This window comes from Cryptotermes secundus, unplaced genomic scaffold, assembly GCF_002891405.2.
Source record: "Cryptotermes secundus unplaced genomic scaffold, Csec_1.0 scaffold873, whole genome shotgun sequence".
NCBI lineage: Eukaryota > Metazoa > Arthropoda > Insecta > Blattodea > Kalotermitidae > Cryptotermes > Cryptotermes secundus.
The window spans coordinates 2751220-2770180 of NW_019739229.1; the positions used below are offsets into that span (position 1 = coordinate 2751220).

The 18961-nt window shown below is 44.9% G+C and overlaps 1 protein-coding gene across 1 annotated transcript in view; it reads right to left on the reverse strand.

Moving 5' to 3' along the window:
* Nucleotides 1–6: 6 nt before the first annotated feature.
* The window catches only part of LOC111871808 (farnesyl pyrophosphate synthase), a 36303-nt gene continuing 17348 nt past the window's right edge, over nt 7–18961 (reverse strand). The window contains exons 3-8 of the mRNA XM_033754420.1: nt 10911–11051; nt 7496–7708; nt 6983–7138; nt 4498–4575; nt 1944–2078; nt 7–916 (exon numbers count right to left, since the gene is read on the reverse strand). Coding sequence (XP_033610311.1) covers nt 695–916; nt 1944–2078; nt 4498–4575; nt 6983–7138; nt 7496–7708; nt 10911–11051 — 945 coding nt within the window. The 3' untranslated portion in view covers nt 7–694. The remainder of the gene's footprint in view (nt 917–1943; nt 2079–4497; nt 4576–6982; nt 7139–7495; nt 7709–10910; nt 11052–18961) is intronic.

Consider the following 18961-nt stretch of genomic DNA (forward strand, 5'->3'; position numbering starts at 1 on the left):
TTCTGAAGTTCCCCACCCCCGAGTTCTGTTCTCGTTACAATAAATGATGGAGTCTAACATGGGACTTGAAAGTTTTTGATAACTTTAAAGAAATACGTCGTGGGGATAAGTTGGTAATATATTTCAAATGCTTTCTCATTCGTGATTACAAACGGGCCCCGATGTGCCTACATGGCGTAGTAAACAGTAAGCCCAGTTATAATGTGAATTTATTATTTAGTGCAGTATTTATATTTTTTAATGTTAAAGCGAAATATTTGGAGAAAGCCCGCTTCAATGTCACTTATTCCATAATAAACCCCACACGACCTGACCTGCGATCGAGCCCGAGTAGCCTTGGTGGGATGCCGGCTTTTATTGTAATTACTATATTATTTGGCGTCTTAAATAGTCGAAGGAACATCGCGGTCGTCAATTCTCACCTCACGAACCTCCTGCGACACTCCTCTACGAGGACAGGACTTCATTCTTCTAGCTACCGAATGAAATGGGCCATTGTACCCTTCGGTCAGAGCTCTGTTACTACCACTACTACTCACAAGCAAGCAAGAATTACTATTATGAGCATGATAACATTTGTGGTATGATTATGAACGCGATGTACCTGACATGCTTCGAAATAGAGGTTCTCATAGCAGACATGCAATAATTGTTTTTCCTTCTGCAGTAGTTGTCAGAAAGGCAACACTGGGGCTCAGCGTATGGGTCTGCTGATGTAGGCATCCTTTACATACACTTTCTGAAGAAATTTAAAGAACAGCTTATGGGGCAGTCCCCTTGTGATCTGTTGTATCTGCGTGCACAGCAAGGCATATGTCTGATCTTCATATATCTTGTATGTTGACGGCAGACCCAGGATGTTATATAGTTGCTTCACTTTGGCAACCTTTTCTGGATGTTTCGAGCCATAGCATTCCTGTAAATAAGCAAAGCAATGCTAAACTGATGTACCAAATAGGCTGCATAAGACGTGTGTTCTCGCCCTCAGACATGGATCCTAAATTTACTCCACACGTTTTTCAGCAGACGGTTTGTGACATAAATACAGATCACGTCCGAAGTGTGGCGAGTCAGAAGGGCCAAAATGTAATCTTTCGATACGTTGTGAGAACTGATGGCACTTACGTGGGATATAGCAAGAAATAAAACACTACTGCATTATTGATTACGTAGGAATTTTGAATTTCACGTAAAGCAGAGGTTACATCAGAAAATCCAATGAAAATTAAATTCACTTAGCGGGTTTTTCGTTCGACTTCTTCTTCATCATAACTTTCCCCCCCTCCTTGGCACTACAGCCCCAGTGGGCCTAGCCCTACCTCCATGAACTTCTCCGTTCACTTCGGTTTTTCTAGATCTTACACATTCGGTAGGACTCCTTGGGCGGGTGATCATCTCGTCGCAAGGCCTCTGCCTGTACACAAGCACAGAAAAACGCACACACACAAACTAAACATCCATGCCCTGAGTGGGATTCGAACCCACGATCCCGGTTTCCAAGCGAGCGAAGACAGTACATGCCTTAGACCGCTCGGCTACCGTGACCGGCTCTTCATCATAAATACCATTACCACATTCTTGCCCGATTCCTGGTATTTCTCAGTTAGTTGCCTCACTGCAACGGTCAAATTTGCCGCGGATCTACCACAACAAAATGCATATTCCTCCTCACTGAATTTTGCTTTCATAATTCCTCTGCAATTTACTGCGAGTACTTACAAATTATTTCACAAATTTAGCTTGCATTTAAAAAGCGCCGTTCTTTCCATTTCTGGCAGCTGGTCTCCTATCTCACACACCGGTGCTCTCACTAACATCTCTCGACCAGTGCCAAAATTTAGCGAAAACTTTTCAGTACTTTGGGAGCTGTTACGTGTGGAAGGAAGTCAGACACAACTTCAACATAAATGACGGTAGAGTTCGTCTACACACGGAAATCGCACCTGCAGGACCTGTAGCTGAGGATCTGAAGCTCTCTGCAATGCTACCACGGACAGCCACGTGCATTTGCCGTTCTCGATGTCTGTCCCGACACGGCCGGTGAGCTCCGGGTCGCCGTAACAGTTGAGGAAGTCAGCCTGAAACAAAAGTTCTCTCATTCGAAAAGATCAGACTGAAATCACTCCGTATCTCTTGCCTGATCCCTCTCTTACTTGTCAATGCTTTCTTAATCTCACAAGCTATGGGAAGGTGGCTCGGAAGGATGACGTGGAGTTCACGGGTTGTGTGAATGCACTGTCGTAGTCAAGAATAAAGGCGTTGGCATGGCGCCAACTGTCATGACTTGTACTTAGGTGGTGCTCGGGTCCAATCTCGGCCGGGGCATAGGATAACCTCTCCCATGTATTTCGTTGTTTTCTCAGTCGCTTCAAAGTGTAAGCCTAGCAAATAAGCAAACTAGGCTTAGCTTACTCCTACATGCTGAAGATGGAGACAGTACGTTCCTCCGAAACACTGATAAACTTGTACCAAACTACATGGCGTCGACATGCAAGAAGAGGGTACTCATCGAATTTTCTGTTGCTCATCTTTCGTGACTGCCTGTACAGGCCTTCATTGTGATTGAGTTGTGCCTATTATCGCGCGGTGCTGTACCCAGATCACAAACACTGATACTGCAGGCGAGAGCTGAGCATGTCCTGTCCACGTGCTTCAGCTATTCTGAAGGCTCCGTGTGTCGTCATAAGCAATTTTACGGGATCCACAGCGGAGGGGTCGAAGTTCAGGTCCCGGCATTTCTCCCCTCCATGTCGTCCAGACCGGTTCTGGGGCCCACCAAGCCTCCTATCCAATGTGGTACCGGGGGTAAAGCGGCCAAGGAGTGAAGTTAAGCACAGGGACCACTTTGCTTTTACACACGAGGAGCTGGTCAATAGTAATTTCGCAAAGGTACGAGTATATGTCAGTAACGGGGGCACGCGGTAGCGTAGGTGGTTGAGGCACTATGCTACAAGCCGGAAGGTCGCGGGATTGAATCCCGATGAGGTGGATTTTTTTCAATATATCTAATCTTTCCAGCCGCACTATGGTCCTGGGTTCGACTCAGCGTCTAACAGAAATGAGTACCAGGAATATTGTTGTGGGTAAAGGGGGGCCGGCGCGTGGGGCTGACAACCTTGCCGCCATCTATGAGCCGATTGTCTAGTAAATGTGGGCACCTCAACATCTCGCAACTAGGCCTCCACAGCCTGTTACATGGATAGCTTCACTTTTTTACTTACTTTTTATATGTCCGTAACAACTTGAGAAGTAGGAAGATGCTGCACACCAGTTGAGGAGCCCGGGCACAGGTAACAAGTGTTTATAAGAGCGAGAATTGCAACGCCATTTCTTGCACTTGTTCCTGCGAGCATCGCTGCTGGGAAAGGTAGTTCTGGCGTCCCAAGGCAACGGAAACAGCTTCCTCAAGCGTCTGTACTTCTAGCACTGTTAATTACACTTCCTAAAATAAAATCCGTCCAACCGCTCAGATCCGTACATCAAAGGAGATAAACAGGCAGGCAGACGGACAGCATTCCAAACCCACTTGCTCATGATCTGGGGCGCTGAAAACGTGTAACTCTACCAGAACCTCCACATGGATGTCTTTCACCATCAGAACATTTTGTCATACACTGTACATATGCCACGAATACCCGCGGGGATGAGGGGAAGGGTGAAATTATTCGTGGACAGGAAAATACTAGGCGTGATAACTAATTCCCGGAATGGCCGCAGCGTGTAGCTGGTGTGTTGAGTCAGGCAAATTCATGTACCCATCACGTTTGGACATGTTCCAACTTGGCGTTTACATGAGCCACAGACCAAAATGAGCCGTTCGTTCTCAAGTAGCAGGGGAAGCGGTATTTGATTTTTCACTACTGTTGCGTAAGCGGAAGGTTCATCATCGCGTTCTCAAACGACAGATATTTGAATCGATCCTGGGTCAGTGCAACCCTTCACACCTTGTCTCCTTACGGTGCAGCTCCGCATTGTATCTCGTTTAGACTTAGACCAGAGTCGGGAATACCTCAGTCAGTATAGTGACGAGCTATGCGTTACTGTGAACACTTTAACGAACAGTCGGACTCCCTAAACGTCTGGGAAGTTCTCGAGTAGTTGCATAACTGGCGGATTCTCAAGAAGGCTTCAGCTCCATGAAGTTAGTCAGCTAGTATACGGCAGTGCTCCCTGTGAATTGTCATGTTTCTGTTCCTGGGCCATGTACAGTAATGGGGCCAGAGCCCTATTGGTTTTCATTCTGAAAAAGTCCTACAATTTTAACTCCGAATCAGGACCTACAAATAACGACAGACGAGGAAACATGGAGTCTTGTACATGTACTCTCCTCCTTGTATGTATTGTATGACTGTGTTCGTGTTATGGAGGCTGGCGATCAACTAGGCACAGGGAAAGAGTGGAGGGGGCTGGGGTCCCATCCGGCCACAGCTGAGTGTGCAGGTTTTGTGGATGTCGATCCAACCTTCCGTGCTTATTTTATTAACAATACATACTTACCAGCACTTGGTAGAACTGCCCCATTTCCATGAGGATCGTCTTAGCTTGACGATGGGTTTCCACATCTCGGATGCCGGCCTGGAATAAATAACAGGATTCAGTACAATTCGCTCTGACTTCAATTCTTACCTCACAGGAAACACATTACATCTCCGCTAACCAAGGCCAACCGGTTAAAGCTGTTTGGGTAAACAGTCGCTGTTTACTCCGAGAACCACAAGAAACACACAAATACACTCTGTGGGCAGAATGCAGAGTTTTAGTGTGTCACAGAAAGCGGTGGATATAGTAACCACTGGACTTTACTGTGGAACAAGTTACAATGGTTGGAGAGAGAACAGTCTTCTGGAATGTGACGCCGTACTCTGCGGTAGATCATCATGACGTTTCGGAGGCGGTAGGTTCCTCTGAAAGGCTGGCAACTATTTACCAGACTACGTGGCGTCACATCACAGAACAGAGTAATCTTCAAAGACGCCCCCGGGACAACTAAAATTCTGACACAGAAAGAGCGCGGATCTCAGAACGTTCTTCTTGCATCCAAGTTGGATCATTCTCCCGGAATCAGATTAATATACGCGGGTTATTCGGTTATTCGGTTGCAACGGTGCAACGTTCGTAAGCCGCTCAAGCAGCTTGCTGCATTACCAAGTTGCACAGGGACGAGTTTTGGGTACAGGTCTGTCTAATCTTATCGCAGCATGAGGTCTTAACTTGAGGCGAAAGTTGAAATAACATAACTCAGCCAGTTTATTGCGCAAACATTATCACTTAGGCCTATATGAAGCTTCGAAACGTCTGCATCAACAGCCTTTTCACTCGCAATCCAAGTTTTCTCTATCTTACAGTAGTTAAACAGGTTAGAAACAATTTTCCGTCTTTGATTCAGCGCATTTGTCTTGTTCGTGTTTCAAAACAATCACATGAAGCCACTCTGTTAGCAACAGGCACTATCCTAACAGCGCTTGAACGCAGGAAAACTGAGTCTGCTCGTGACACGTGAGTTTGTCAGTGCACCATGGAACGCTGATATGATCAGCGAGCAAGGCAGTGATTATGCGAAGGAAATTTCTGTTGTTATTTTTACTGTTACCATCACAATCGCCATAATTCTAAAATTTAAAACGTTAGTACAAACAAATAAAATATCAGCTACAACTGGGGGGTTTCGCTGCGGTGAAGATTCATACTGTCTTTCTTATAGTTACTATAGGATTCTGACGATCATGTATAACACACAGAGATATTGGGTTTTCGGACTTTATTCATCGTCCTGGTTTTTAAGATAACTAAGAAAAATACGACGTTTCGGAAACTGGATCTGTTTCCGTCCTCAGGTGAGGGAAAAACACCTATTCCAGTGATTGAGGCTACCTCTTTCTAAGGGACCCAACAGAATAGGTGTTTTTCCCCTCACCTGAGGACGGAAACAGATCCAGTTTCCGAAACGTCGTGTTTTTATTTGTTATCTTAAAAACCAGGACGATGGATAAAGTCCGAAAACCCAATATCTCTGTGAGTCTTTCTTATGTTATGACGCAGTGCAGCCTAGCAGGTGGTTACCAACTTTTCGGAGGAACATAAAACCTCCATTTTCAGGGTAAACGGGTACTATATTCTGCGAAATGACGCCGTATAGTTCGGTGCATTTCGGAGGAACATACTGCCTTCATCTTCAGGATAGAAGGGTAAAGGCCAAGCGAGAAACCAGCAAGAGAAGGCTCTTCTTGACGCCTGCTTGGCTTACTCTTGTTGAATGGAATGCGTTCGTCCGAAAAATCTGTAGATTTCTAACGGACTATACGGCCATCACATCTCAAAAGCTACTGCTTTTTCATAGTCACCGCTGTAAGAAGCTCAATTTCAGTACAAATGTTTACTCTGAAGATGGATGCAGTACGTTGTTCGAAAAAGTTAATAACCACCTTCCAGATGAGGTCATTGGATTTTTAAATTGTCCAAATCCTTCCAGCCGCACTATGGCCCTGGGATCAACTCAGCCTCTAACAGAAATGAGTACCAGGAATCTTCCTGGGGAGGTAAAGGGCAGCCGGCGCGTAAGGCTGACGTCACCCTCATCTATGAGCCGACTGTCCAGAAAATGTGGGAGCCTCGACGTCTCACAACCCTATGGACCTCCACGGCATGTTACAGGGACAGCTTTGTCTCTTTTACCAGAATACTACTATTACTACGGCACGCAGCGAACCCGTTACGCATTTCAGTTGCTCTGTGCATCATCTGGCTGAAGAAATGTAACTGCATTACGAGTTTCACGTAACGCAACATGAGAAGCAAATGGGACTTCTGCGCCAACAGACGTAAACAGAAATGGGGGACGTAACTTCGACTGGCAGTAATACCGCTGAGACTTGGGGGGGGGGGCTTTCAAAACGCTAAGGCAATGCCCATAGTTGCTTTTCATTCAAAGTTTTAGTTCTGATTTCAGGGTCGACAACAACATTCGGAGAAGTTCTAGTCTTACCATGTAGAGGGCAAGTGACACGGGCATCTGGAAGGTGTGGTACGCAGTTCTGTACTTCGTGATGGTCCTGTAACGCTCCATGGTGAACTGCTGCAACGAGCGATCGGCTCGTGTCTCTGTATCCATCACCTGCCCCATGATGGCCTTGTGGCTTACCTGTACATATACACACACACAAAACAAAGTGAACTATTTCATGGTGGTATGACAGAATTTGTCTCAGGAGACTGAGGAAAACCACAGAAAACTTCAATCTGCAGTTACTTAGTTGTCTGTTTCAGTCTTATTAATGCTACTTTCGTAAGTGTGGCCATTACTTCACTGTTGTACATACTTCTTTCAGTTGTTCTCGTTATTAAGAGAGCAGGTTTCGGTCTTACAAGGCCATCCTCAACATATGCATAAGTCGTTAAGTGAATAATCAGTGCAGAAAATCTCAATCTTCATAACTGAATCTTAAAATATTATAAATATTATTTGTTACTGTGAACAGAACAAAGAATTCTCACTTACGTCATGGAATAGTTCCAGAACGTCGACGTAGTAAGGTTTGTCCTCGAAATGGATTTTCAGGAGTTGGTAAATGCCAGTTTCCAGTAATGAGGCATCGTTCAAGGCAACACCGGCATTCGACACCAGGTCAGATGCAAGATACCAGCAAGGCTTGCCCCTCCGCGTGTCAGCCTGCTCCACCGTATCCTGGGTCATCAACAGTGACGTGTGCAGCTGCGGGAGATCATAAAGTGTCACTGTGGGCCTTCGAGTGGCTTTCGATTCCATTCCTTGCTTAGAGATCACTGTCAGGTGAACAGATCATACAGCGTGAAACGGAAGATGGCCGTAAATCATGAATTGGTACTGTTAGAAAGAAAGCGGCTGTGGCTTATTATAATACTCCTACCCCAGAATTTACCTGGAGGGACTGAGAAAACTATGTAAACCACGATCACTTCATCCGGCCTTTGGGACGATTTGGAATCCATGACTTGCGGAATACTTAATTTCTTTTCAATGGTCGTGATCCCTCGTTGTTCTAACTAGCGATTTCTAGAGTCGACATCAGCGAACAGGCAACGCTCGAGATGTCCATTCGATTCAACTAGTGCTTCACTTTTTCTTAACTCGTATCATTTAGTAATAGCCGTAAGAGAAGACAAATCGGGGAGAAGAGGAGGGGTGTTCGATCAGATGAACGAGGCTGAACTTCCCTTTGAAGTGATAATGGAAATTCAACTCATGTTTCACGTTTTGTTAACTCGTATCATTCAGTAATAGCCGTCAGAGAAGACAAATCGGGGAGAAGAGGAGGGGTGTTCGATCAGATGAACGAGGCTGAACTTCCCTTTGAAGTGATAATGGAAATTCAACTCATGTTTCACGTTTTGTTAACTCGTATCATTCAGCAATCACGTGAACAACCTGGAATTCAACAGAATTCAACATATGTTTCCTGTTTTCTGAGCTGTATCATTCAGCAGTCACGTGGACAATGGAAAACCAACCGCTTGTTGGGCTGGCATGACTCAGCCTTGCAACAGCTTCTTATGTGGGCAGCGTCTAACGAGAGCGGGTGTGTGGATAACAGCGCGGAAGAGCATCCATGCAGGCTGAAGACAAGCTTAGTTCCTTGTCACCTCGGAGTGCAAAAGAAAGTGAAGCTATCCCTGTACCAGGCCATCGAGGCCCACAGAGTTGTGAGACGCCGTGGCTCCCACATTTTCTCTAAACAATCGGCTCACAGGTGGCGGTGAGGCTGTCAGCCTTAGGCGCCGGCCGCCCTTTACCTCGCAAGAAGATTCCTAGTACTCATTTCTGATAGGGGTCGAGTCGACTCAAGGGCCATAGTGCGGCTGGAAGGATTAGGTAAATAGAAGAAATCCACCTCATCGAGACTCGAACCCGCGACCTTCCGGCTTGTAGCATTGTGCCTCAACCAACTACGCTACCGCGTGCCACTTTCGTTACACTGCGGCCAGAAATGGGCCGTCAGTCGAGTTCGTTATAGCCCAGGTTGTATAAGTCCTATTCCTGCAGGCACAGACCCATTTCTCCATATTGCAGTCCTCAGTGGGTTACATTTCTATTGTTTGTATTATGAAACCAATAAAGGACGCCAAATAACATGGAATTAAGCATTAAAACTACTAAAATATGTGAAGTAATTGATATTTTACTATGGACCCTTAAGAGGCACGATTCTAATCACCAGAGCATTGCAACATGGCGTAAGTCCGAAATTTGTATCGAGTCTAAGTCCGATAATTCGGAGCGTAAGTCTAATTGTTGTTAATGTAATGGGATGGCAAGTCCGAGAAGTCGTAGGTAGGGGTACGGCTCTGCCCTTCAGTCACATAATAAAGTGTTTCTCAACCGGTGCCAAAGCATACCCTTAGGGGTACGCGAGAAAAGTTTGGGATAAGGCGGGGTGTAAACTGAACTGAAATGTCGGAATTTTTGTTTTCGGGTTTATCTAATAAACATTTTTTGTAAACTGTTATCTGTGTAAGAAAATATATCAATAGAATGAAGTTAAAATGTGCAATTGTTTGTGCAGAACATCTGACGCTCTCTTGTGCGTTTGAAAATTTGAGGCACTTGGAGTATTTCAAAAACATTAATTCAATTGGTAAGTCATTACAAACAAGGTGGTCATGCGCCTAAACAATGAAATCGCTAGTTCGAATCCCATTCGGGATATGGATAGCAAACTGCAGTCTGCACAGACAAGCTGCGTCAGAGTACGGATTTTCCTTTTTGAATCGGTTTCTGCCCCCCTTGGTGAACGACGGCGTTACTGAGGTCACAGCACCAGAGCAGCTCAGCTCCATGGAGATAATTATACGGCTTCTTTACAATGCGGAGAGGTTCTAACGGAAGTTCACAGCGTTCAGATTTCAAGTTCAGTTAAACAGAACGTCTCTTCAAGTCAGCGCGTATTGTGCAAATGTTAGCAAAGCCTGCTTACTTGATAAGCAAAATAAAAATGGTTCTTTATGAAGTTTTATGGGCGAAAAATACAAATCGCTGTTGAAAGCCAACGTTAAGCTAGTCTCTGACGTAACCTTATCAGTAGAAAACGTTGCCTGAGATAACCTGCCTGGATAAGGCGTGTCCCACAGTCCCTTTAGGCTGGGGCAACACGAGCGCACGAAGCACGTCCGTTACAACGAACGTACTTTATGACGGACGTTGCTGAGGACACCACACAGTTGCAGAATGCGGTGCGTAGTTTTTTGTCTGCAATGGAGCCAGAACAAAGCGTAGCATTCGCCTCCCTTGTTTATTTCTACAACGGACGATTTTGTGCGCTCGTGTGGCCCCAGCCTAAGTGTCTCTTATTAAGTGCACGAGCTTCTGATTTAATAACGACCAAGAATACGTTTGCATGTCAGTTTCACAGAAATGTATGACACTTCATTACAGAGCAGCCTGGTGCAGCAACTCATGTAACTAACCAGCCAACGTCATGCTGCATGAGAAGATGAAGTGGTCACTATTTGGCCAGTCAAGAAATGCCCTGCTTTTACGTAACTAGATGATTCATTATTGTTTTGTCATGAACTCGCCCTTAAAGTTCGGACACACGGAGCGCTCCGCTACGTACTCTGTGTACACTCTGCGACGCAGCTAACATAGGGAACATAGTGTACGTAGCGTACGGAAGTCTGTGTGGCCAGTCACATTGGCAATAAAGGGAGATATTTTTCTGTTCGTTTGTTTGTTTTATAGAGTTTCAACAGCTTTTCTACGAATCTATGCACGATTTATAGCTGATGATGATGATGCTCAGTCGTGACACCGAATCTCCTTCATGCATAGTCATTCGTACTGTTCAGAAACAGGGTGTAAGTCTATAAGGTAATTCGCACCGTATTCACGTAAATGGGCCTGATTTTTAGAAATCGACCATAGTAATTTCCAGTTTTACCATTTCGAGACACCAGCCCATGATTATTGCCAGACGGATGTCCTCAGGGGTTGGTTCATGGTTCCTTGCTAGGAGCCGGTAGGACTGGACGACTGCTAGGCCACGATACTTCTTCCCACCGGTCATGTTGTACTGGAGAACCTGCAACAGAAATTCGCTTTAGCCCCGAAATTTTCACACAAGCACACAGATTCCTCATCCTTTTCACAGCTACACACGAGATATCTCTCTTAAATACGACTGAATTTTCTAGAATGATTAGCGAAACCTGTTCCACCAACTGCCGACAACCCAATTAATCACAGGCAGCTTTTCAGTGACACAAATGTTCAGAATACACAGTAAACCCTAGCTAATCCGGATCAAGCGATAATCCAGATTAATTAAGCAAAAGATACCCCTAAAGGAGGAAAAAATTTAGAAAATAAATAAATAGAAAATGTAATAATACTGGTGGTGGCTGATGAAAATGAACAAAAAATATCGCTGCAGCAATTCTTTCCTCTGTCAGAAACTGAAATCCAGGCGATCCTTCACCCACCTCAAGCCAAACTTGAAGATGTTCTTGCGTGGGTTCAGTCTCTCCAGCTGCCCTCAACAGTCTGAAAGTTCCTCTTGTTCTAATCACACTTCCATCTAAATTCCACGTAACTTTTAAAGTATCTACTCAACTGTGAATACAATTCTTTATTTTACATCATTCAACATTACGTCACCTCTAAGTGAAACAACATCGTTAGATAGCCAACATGTCCGCTGCGATACAAACAAGACATACGTAAAAAAGCCTGAACACAGAACATGACAATCCAACTATTAGAAATCTTACTTCTTAGCCCAAGGTCCGTGTTCGAATTGTGGCCCTCAGGTTGACCCTTATCGTAAAAATAAAAAAGGTAAAGTTGTCCCTGCAACAGGCCATGGAGGTCCATTTGGTCGTGAGACGTCGAGGCTCCTTCATTTTCTAGACAATCGCTCGCAGATGGCGGTGAGGTTGTCAGCCTTACGCACAGGTCGCCCTTTACACCCAGGAAGATTCCTGGTACTCATTTCTGTTAGAGGCTGAGTCGACCCCAGGGCCATAGTGCGGCTAGAAGGATTTGGACAATTGAAAAACCCAATACCCTCATCGGGAATCGAACCCACGAACTTTTGGCTTGTAGCATAGTTCCTCAACCAATTAGGCCATCGTGTGCTCCCCGCCCTCATCATTCTGCACTTTTCTTTAGTTCCTCCAGATAAATTCAGGAACATCTCCTTAAAATAGGTCACTACCGCTTCCTTCTACATACTTCCCCATTCACAACTATTTTCTACCTAACTTACGCCGTTAAAGAAGCCACGGGCCCCACCCTGTACGCAATATAAGAAGAAACAAAAAACAACGTGTACATCGACTACATGAGAGGAAAACAGAATGTGGTGTAAGACCTTGTGCTATATTATAATGAGGTTATGCTTTGTCTAAAACATCTCAGAGGGTACGTCACACCTTGAGTAGACAATCTTACGGAAGAAAAGTCCCTGTGTGTTCAACGAGACCTTCAGCACAGCGATTTTAGTTCTAATTGTATCTGAGAATACAGTCCAGTAACTGTGACGTAATGATGCACGTCAATATCTCAAGACGACTATCCTCAGAGAATACAGTCCACTAACTGTGACGTAACGAAGCACGTCACTATCTGAAGACGACTATCCTCAGAGATGATGGAGACACAGTACAGCACACGTCTCAGAATTCAAATTAAGTATATTGACACGGTTCGTTCCTGCATACATACAAAGTGTTCTTAATCTTTCAACGATATATGTTTCCATGCAGCATCAGACGCGACGTAACATCCACTGGGATATCTTTCGAACTGTATCTGTTATAATGCTCGAAAACAAAATGTTCTTGAAGGATCTCTTTACTTATGGTGGAATACACATCAGACGTTTTCTTTCTTGTCGCAACTCATGTTTTTCTTTGATGTCCATTGAATAAGCATAAACTGAAAAGCTGTAACATATCAGTTCGGTGTACAAATTCAGCTGCGTCGTCGAAGGTTTATTGGTGTATAAACTAGCTTTCTAATCTAATTTGGAGTTGAGGGGATTTTCGTATTTTGTTTCAAACTGTAAAATAAAAAGTAAAGATGTCCCTGTGTATTAAGTAATATGCTGTGAAGGTAACATTCTGCCCGCTTCATCCATCCCTGGGAGAACGTTCCGTCCGCACCAAGTCACGGGTCATACACAAGTGACACCGAAGACATGGCAATAATTAAAACTCGAACTCTTTGGTTGAGGTACTATGCTACAAGCCGGAAGGTCGTTGATTCGATTCTAGATGTCACTGAATTTTTCAATTGACCTAACCCTTCCAGCAGCACTATAGTCCTGAGGTCTTCCCAGCCTCTAACAGAAATAAGTACGAGGAATCTTCCTGGGGGTAAAAGGCGGCCGGCGCGTAAGGCTGACAAGCTCACCGCCATCTGTGAGCCTCGACGTCTGACAACCCTATGGACCTCCACGGCCTGTTACAGGGACAGCTTCACCTTTTACCTTTCTTGCGCTTCACTCATGGAGCTAAGCCCTTCTTGCGAAGCTGCCAATTGTGCAGCTACTCAAGAACTTCCCAGCATTTTATGGAACCCTAAGGTTCATTACCGTGTTCACAAGAGCCCTCCACTGGTCCCTATCCTGACCCAGAACAATCCAATCCATACCATCCAATCCTATGTCCCTAAGATCCATTTTAGTATTGTTCAACCACCTACGTCTTGGTCTTCCCAGTGGTCTCTTTACTTCTGGCTTTCCCACCAATATCCTATATGCATTCCTCTTCTCCCTCATTCGTGTTATATGCTATGCCCACCTCATCTTCCTTGACATGATCATTCTAATTATACTTGGCGAAGAGTACAAGTTATGAAGCTCCTTATTACGAAGTTTTCTCCAACCTCCTGTCACTTCATCTCTATTCGGTCCAAATATTCTCAACACCCTGTTCTCAAACACCCTCAGACTATGTTCCTCCTTTAATGTCTGAGACCAAGCCAAAAGTATGCCTTTCTTGCTCTTATCATGAGAAAAAGGTAAACTGTCCTCGTGCTTAATTAGTTAAGCACTACGCCATGAAGACATTTGGAGAAATGGAGGTATAGCTCCACCATTCTTGTTCTAGGCACTAGATTGAGGTGAGTGGTCAGCTTCGCGCCCCGGACGCTTTAGCCCCTGGGAAAGAGCCCCCAGTACCCATTGGATAAGAGGCTGAGGGGGCCCCAGAACCGGCCTGGACGCTGCGGAGAAGTGAGAAATCCTACTCTACCAGGAATCGAACCCGGTCCATCCAGCCCGTAGCCCGTTGCTATCCCGACTCCCCTTAATTGGGGAGGCATGGAAACAGACAATGTATGACGTCATGCCCCGGAGATGCGGGGTGCCCTGCGCTATGTCGAAGTTACACATTCCCACAGATACACAGACAACCTTCGGTTTGTTGATGCTCAACATTCGTTAAAAATAGCTGGTGATAACGCCCATTACGTGAGTCTCCCAGTGAAGTATTTTGTTCACGCGCCACCTTGGTGACAGGGTGCAATGTTCCCTGTCCCACACAAATATCGCTGCTGACAAACAGTATCGTTAGAACGAATTAGCAGTGCTTCGATACATCGGGAAAGATAACGGGGATTAAAATAGATTCGGTCATAATTCTTTGTCGGTAAAAATATAGACTATTGCATTTCCTACCTTGTTTGTTGTTTGGTTTAATTAGGGGAAGCGTACAAAGTGTTTGTAGGAAGAACTTTAGGGAAGAGGTCACTTGAAAGACCTAGACGTAAATGTGAAGATAATACTGAGAAGAATCTAACTGTCTCCAACTGGCTTAGGATGAAAATGCACATTTTATATACGAAACTCCGCTCCTTGCTTTGTTGGTTGGCGTGTCCTGAGTGCAAGAAGGTTAACTGGCCTTGTGTTAGGCAGATACTGCAGCTGTTCTCCAGGCAACTGACAGCCGAGAAGAACTCTACGGACATACAGTTTTCTGCATGCGGTGATGAACCTTTTAAGTTCATAAAGGGCAGTGAAGCATGTGTGAAGCGGGGCAGTGGCTGTAGAAATATTGTGGGAGGGAGAGAGGGTGACGCACAGGGGACTCGGAACAAATCCGCTGTGCATTCTGTTCAGAACGGCTCAGACAAAACAACACTACCAAGAACAAGGAAAAACAACAAACACTGGGAAGAACTAATAGTCCACTTTGGGCCGCGCCATAGCTCAAGCGGTTAGTCGCTGGCTTCCCACCGCGGCAGCCCGGGTTCGATTCCGGGTCTGGTCAAGTGGGATTTATGGTGGACAAAGTGGCGCTGGGGAAGGTTTTTTTCCAAGTGCTCCACAATTACCCTCACCTATCCTCTGGGGCTGGTACAATAGGCCAGAAGTGGCCGCAGTACTCGTACAAGGGACTTAGTCCCACCCCACTAGCAAAACAAAAATCGTCCACTTTCCTGTCGGAGTCAGAGTTACTTTACGACTGGCGGTTTGCGGCCAATCAGTTCGTCTTGGCGCCAAGCTCCTTGAGACTCACGACCAGAATTTTTTTTCAACTGAACACTTGCGGTCATAGTCCTTATATAACATCCTGTCCGATGAGAAGATAGACGTGTCGTTTACAATTGCTGCTGGTCCTCACCAGTGCAGTTATTTTCAGGTCCGAGACCAGCGGGACTCACGACCACAGCTCTCTGTCTGAGATTCCAGGCTCCGCCGACCTGGAGGGCCCGGTCCTCGTATTTAGGTCGCCCAGGAATAGGGTGGCCCGGTTATACTCCCAGGAACTGGGTTCCCTTTTCGTCGCCTCCCACGACTCGCGGAGGTGTTGGACCCCGCCTCCAAACGAGATCACTGAACTGCCAGAATCAGAAAGAACCAATCGTCTGCTTTCCTTCCACTGCATGTTGAGTATCTGATAGGACACCGACCGCGTATAAAACACAGTGTACAAGCGTTCTTCTATTGTTGCGTGTGCATTCGTTACCGCAGAATCGTGTTTACCGAGCCGTTGCATAGCTAATTTCAAACTGAGCAGGCTCTGTCTGTGACATTTCGTATTGCTTGTATCCTAGGGTACCCAGTTCGAATGTATACTGATGGACCTGTTATCCTGCCATGCCGTTTTATTCATTCCTAACAAACGACCTTGAAATGGGTCAAATCGACTCTTCCCTAATCATTTCAAATTGGATGTCTTGCAACACGCGACTTTATAAAACCCACTTGTCGAAACGGCATCGTGAAATTCGCTACTAACATAAAACCGAAACACGCTGTCCACTTCCGGGTGGCAACAGATGGCATGTCTTGCGTCACTACCATGCGCCAAGCTTCTCGCATGTAAGCTTCCGATAATGCCAGTGATGACAGAGAGATCACGTTCAAAGTTCAGTCCTGATGTCGAAAAATGTACCTACATGTAATCCAAATTTCTGAATCTCTAAGGTTAGCAACACTGGCTGATTCATAACGTCGCCGCAATGTTTGGCTTCGTTAATTGTCTGAGGTACACTGTATGTTGCCGGTCACGGTAGCCCAGCTGTCTAAGGCATGCACTGTCTTCGCTCGCTCGGAAGCCGGGATCGTGGGTTCGAATCCCACTCAGGGCATGGACGTTTGTGTGCGTTTTTCTGTGTTTGTGTACAGGTAGAGGCCTTGCGACGAGCTGATCACCCGCCCAAGGAGTCCTACCGAATGTGTAGGATCTAGAAAAACCGAAGTGAACGGAAGTTCATGGAGGTAGGCCTAGGACCACTGGGGCTGTAGTGCCAAGGAAACAAACACTGTATGTAAGGCAAACGTATGGTAAACAGAATACTGCTCACTCGTTCGTGCCCTACTACACAAATTACGTTCGTGAAAAGTGTTAACGCTCTACGTTGCTGTGGTGACTTGAAATCGCGCAACAATTATAAAGATCAGGTATAAAAAGCTTTTTATATATACAGAAGGATATCTCGTATGTTCATACTGACACGATGTTTCGATTACTGATTCTGCTTCCGTCCTGGAGGTCACTGGTTGACCTCCCATTTACTGACAGTTATAGAGGCCGTGTTTTTCAGACCTGACTTCTGGGTTGCGCGTGAGATTTCTAGGATTAAGTACGGAGACAGTGGCTTCTGTTTTATTGTCGGAGGGAGGGAGAGTGACGCACAGTAACTTAGGTCCTGCCACAACCCACACACACCTTAGCATCCACGTCTCTGTTACCAGGCTCGACCAGTCTACTGCGCATCATGTTGAGAGCGGCTAAAACCATGGCTAATGTCAAAGGTCAGATAACATTTTGACCTGAACAAGAGTAAAGACACTACACCATGGAGTATATAAAGTAAATAAATACAAATAAACCTAACCCGGATTAATTGGAGGAGGATTAAGCGATAATCCAGATTAATGACGCAAAAGATAACGCTAAAAATAAAAAACTTAGAAAACAAAAAATAGAGGATGTAATAATACTGGTGGTGACGATGAAAATAAATATAAAAATTATCACTGCAGCAATTTCTTCCTCTGTGAGAAGCTGAAATTCGGGGTCTCCATCCAGCTCAAGGCAGCCTTGGATTTGTTCTTAAGTGGTTTCGGACTCTCCAGCTGCCCTCAACCAGAGTCCCAAAGTCCTCTTCGCTCTAATCCTTCTTGCTCATAAACCAGACGTGTGTTTTAAAGTAGGTACTCAACTGTGAATAGAATGTTTTTCGTATTTCGAACCGGATTATCCGACCTTCAGATTAACTGCAACCGGATCAGTGAGGGTTGATTGCACATGTGCGAGATAACTAACTACTCTTGTAATTAACTTCATGTTGCAATGTCTTGTTTGAAAATTTTATAATGTTTTCACCTGCTCAAGGCATTTTCTGTTTTGTACCAAAAGTTCATCAGCCACTCGGTTCAGGCAGTCTGTAATGCAGTAAAGATGCTGAACAGTGGAAATAGGGAGCAGAGGGGCAACGATGCATTTTGCATTTACTGCTCTCAGGGCGATGTCTATGAAGAGGAAGGTCTTCTGGGTTGTAATGCCGTGTAGGTCGGACACAGCCAGGCATTTCTGAGGAATATAATGCCTCCATGTTCAGAGCCTTAGCCAAACACGAAACTAGCCGAAGTAGGGGCAGACGATTTCTTGCTTGGATTACTTTTCGACACTGAAGATGAAAAATGACATCTTCCTCGGAAATGTCGGGATCTCTCAGAATTATACAGCGTTACAAACCAGAATACCATAGATTTCATCACCTAATTCTCAAAGAATATATCCCTAGACCGTATCCTTAACCATATGAATCCTATCCTCATTTTAATGACCTTTCCCTCGTATATCCCATCCACGCTTTGATATGCTGTGCATCTTTTTCCTTTGCAAATGATTTGTATAATGTAAGATTTGAGGCTTTCACGGCGGTGACTATGAAGAAAGCAGGCTTCTGGGTGCCAAATCCCAGAAGCCTGCTTTCTTCGATTTGTATAATATTCTCATTCTTCCATGCGTACTACAGGGCTTGTCTACCGAATACTGAGTTACTTACCACAATAATAGATAAGGATTTTATCCATCTACCTTTCGTTTCCTTCTTATATAACTCAGCGCGCTATTCCCAAGACACTCTCAACCTACGAGTTTGTTCTTCCCTTAGATCGAGATCCTAAGTATCACACTCATACAAAAGAATGGGTAAGCTATAATTTGGTTCTTACGTACCGACAGGTGACCCAAACACTAAAATTTGCTGTCACGTTGTCCCCCATATTAATGATGCCCTTCTTACAAAATTATTTACAAAAGCAAGCTCCAAAAGTTAACCTTGTAATATGCCTCCGAAATGAAATATATTAATCTTGAAGTTTTCCGATATTGCTCTGGAAAGAAACAGACCGTCATAGACAGCAAACATTTCCTCGAAATAATTTTCCCTTAATTTCGTCTTGAATGTCATCTTGATTCCTGCTGTTGAAGAAAGTAGTCTTCTGGGATTTGGCACCGTGTATATGCAGAC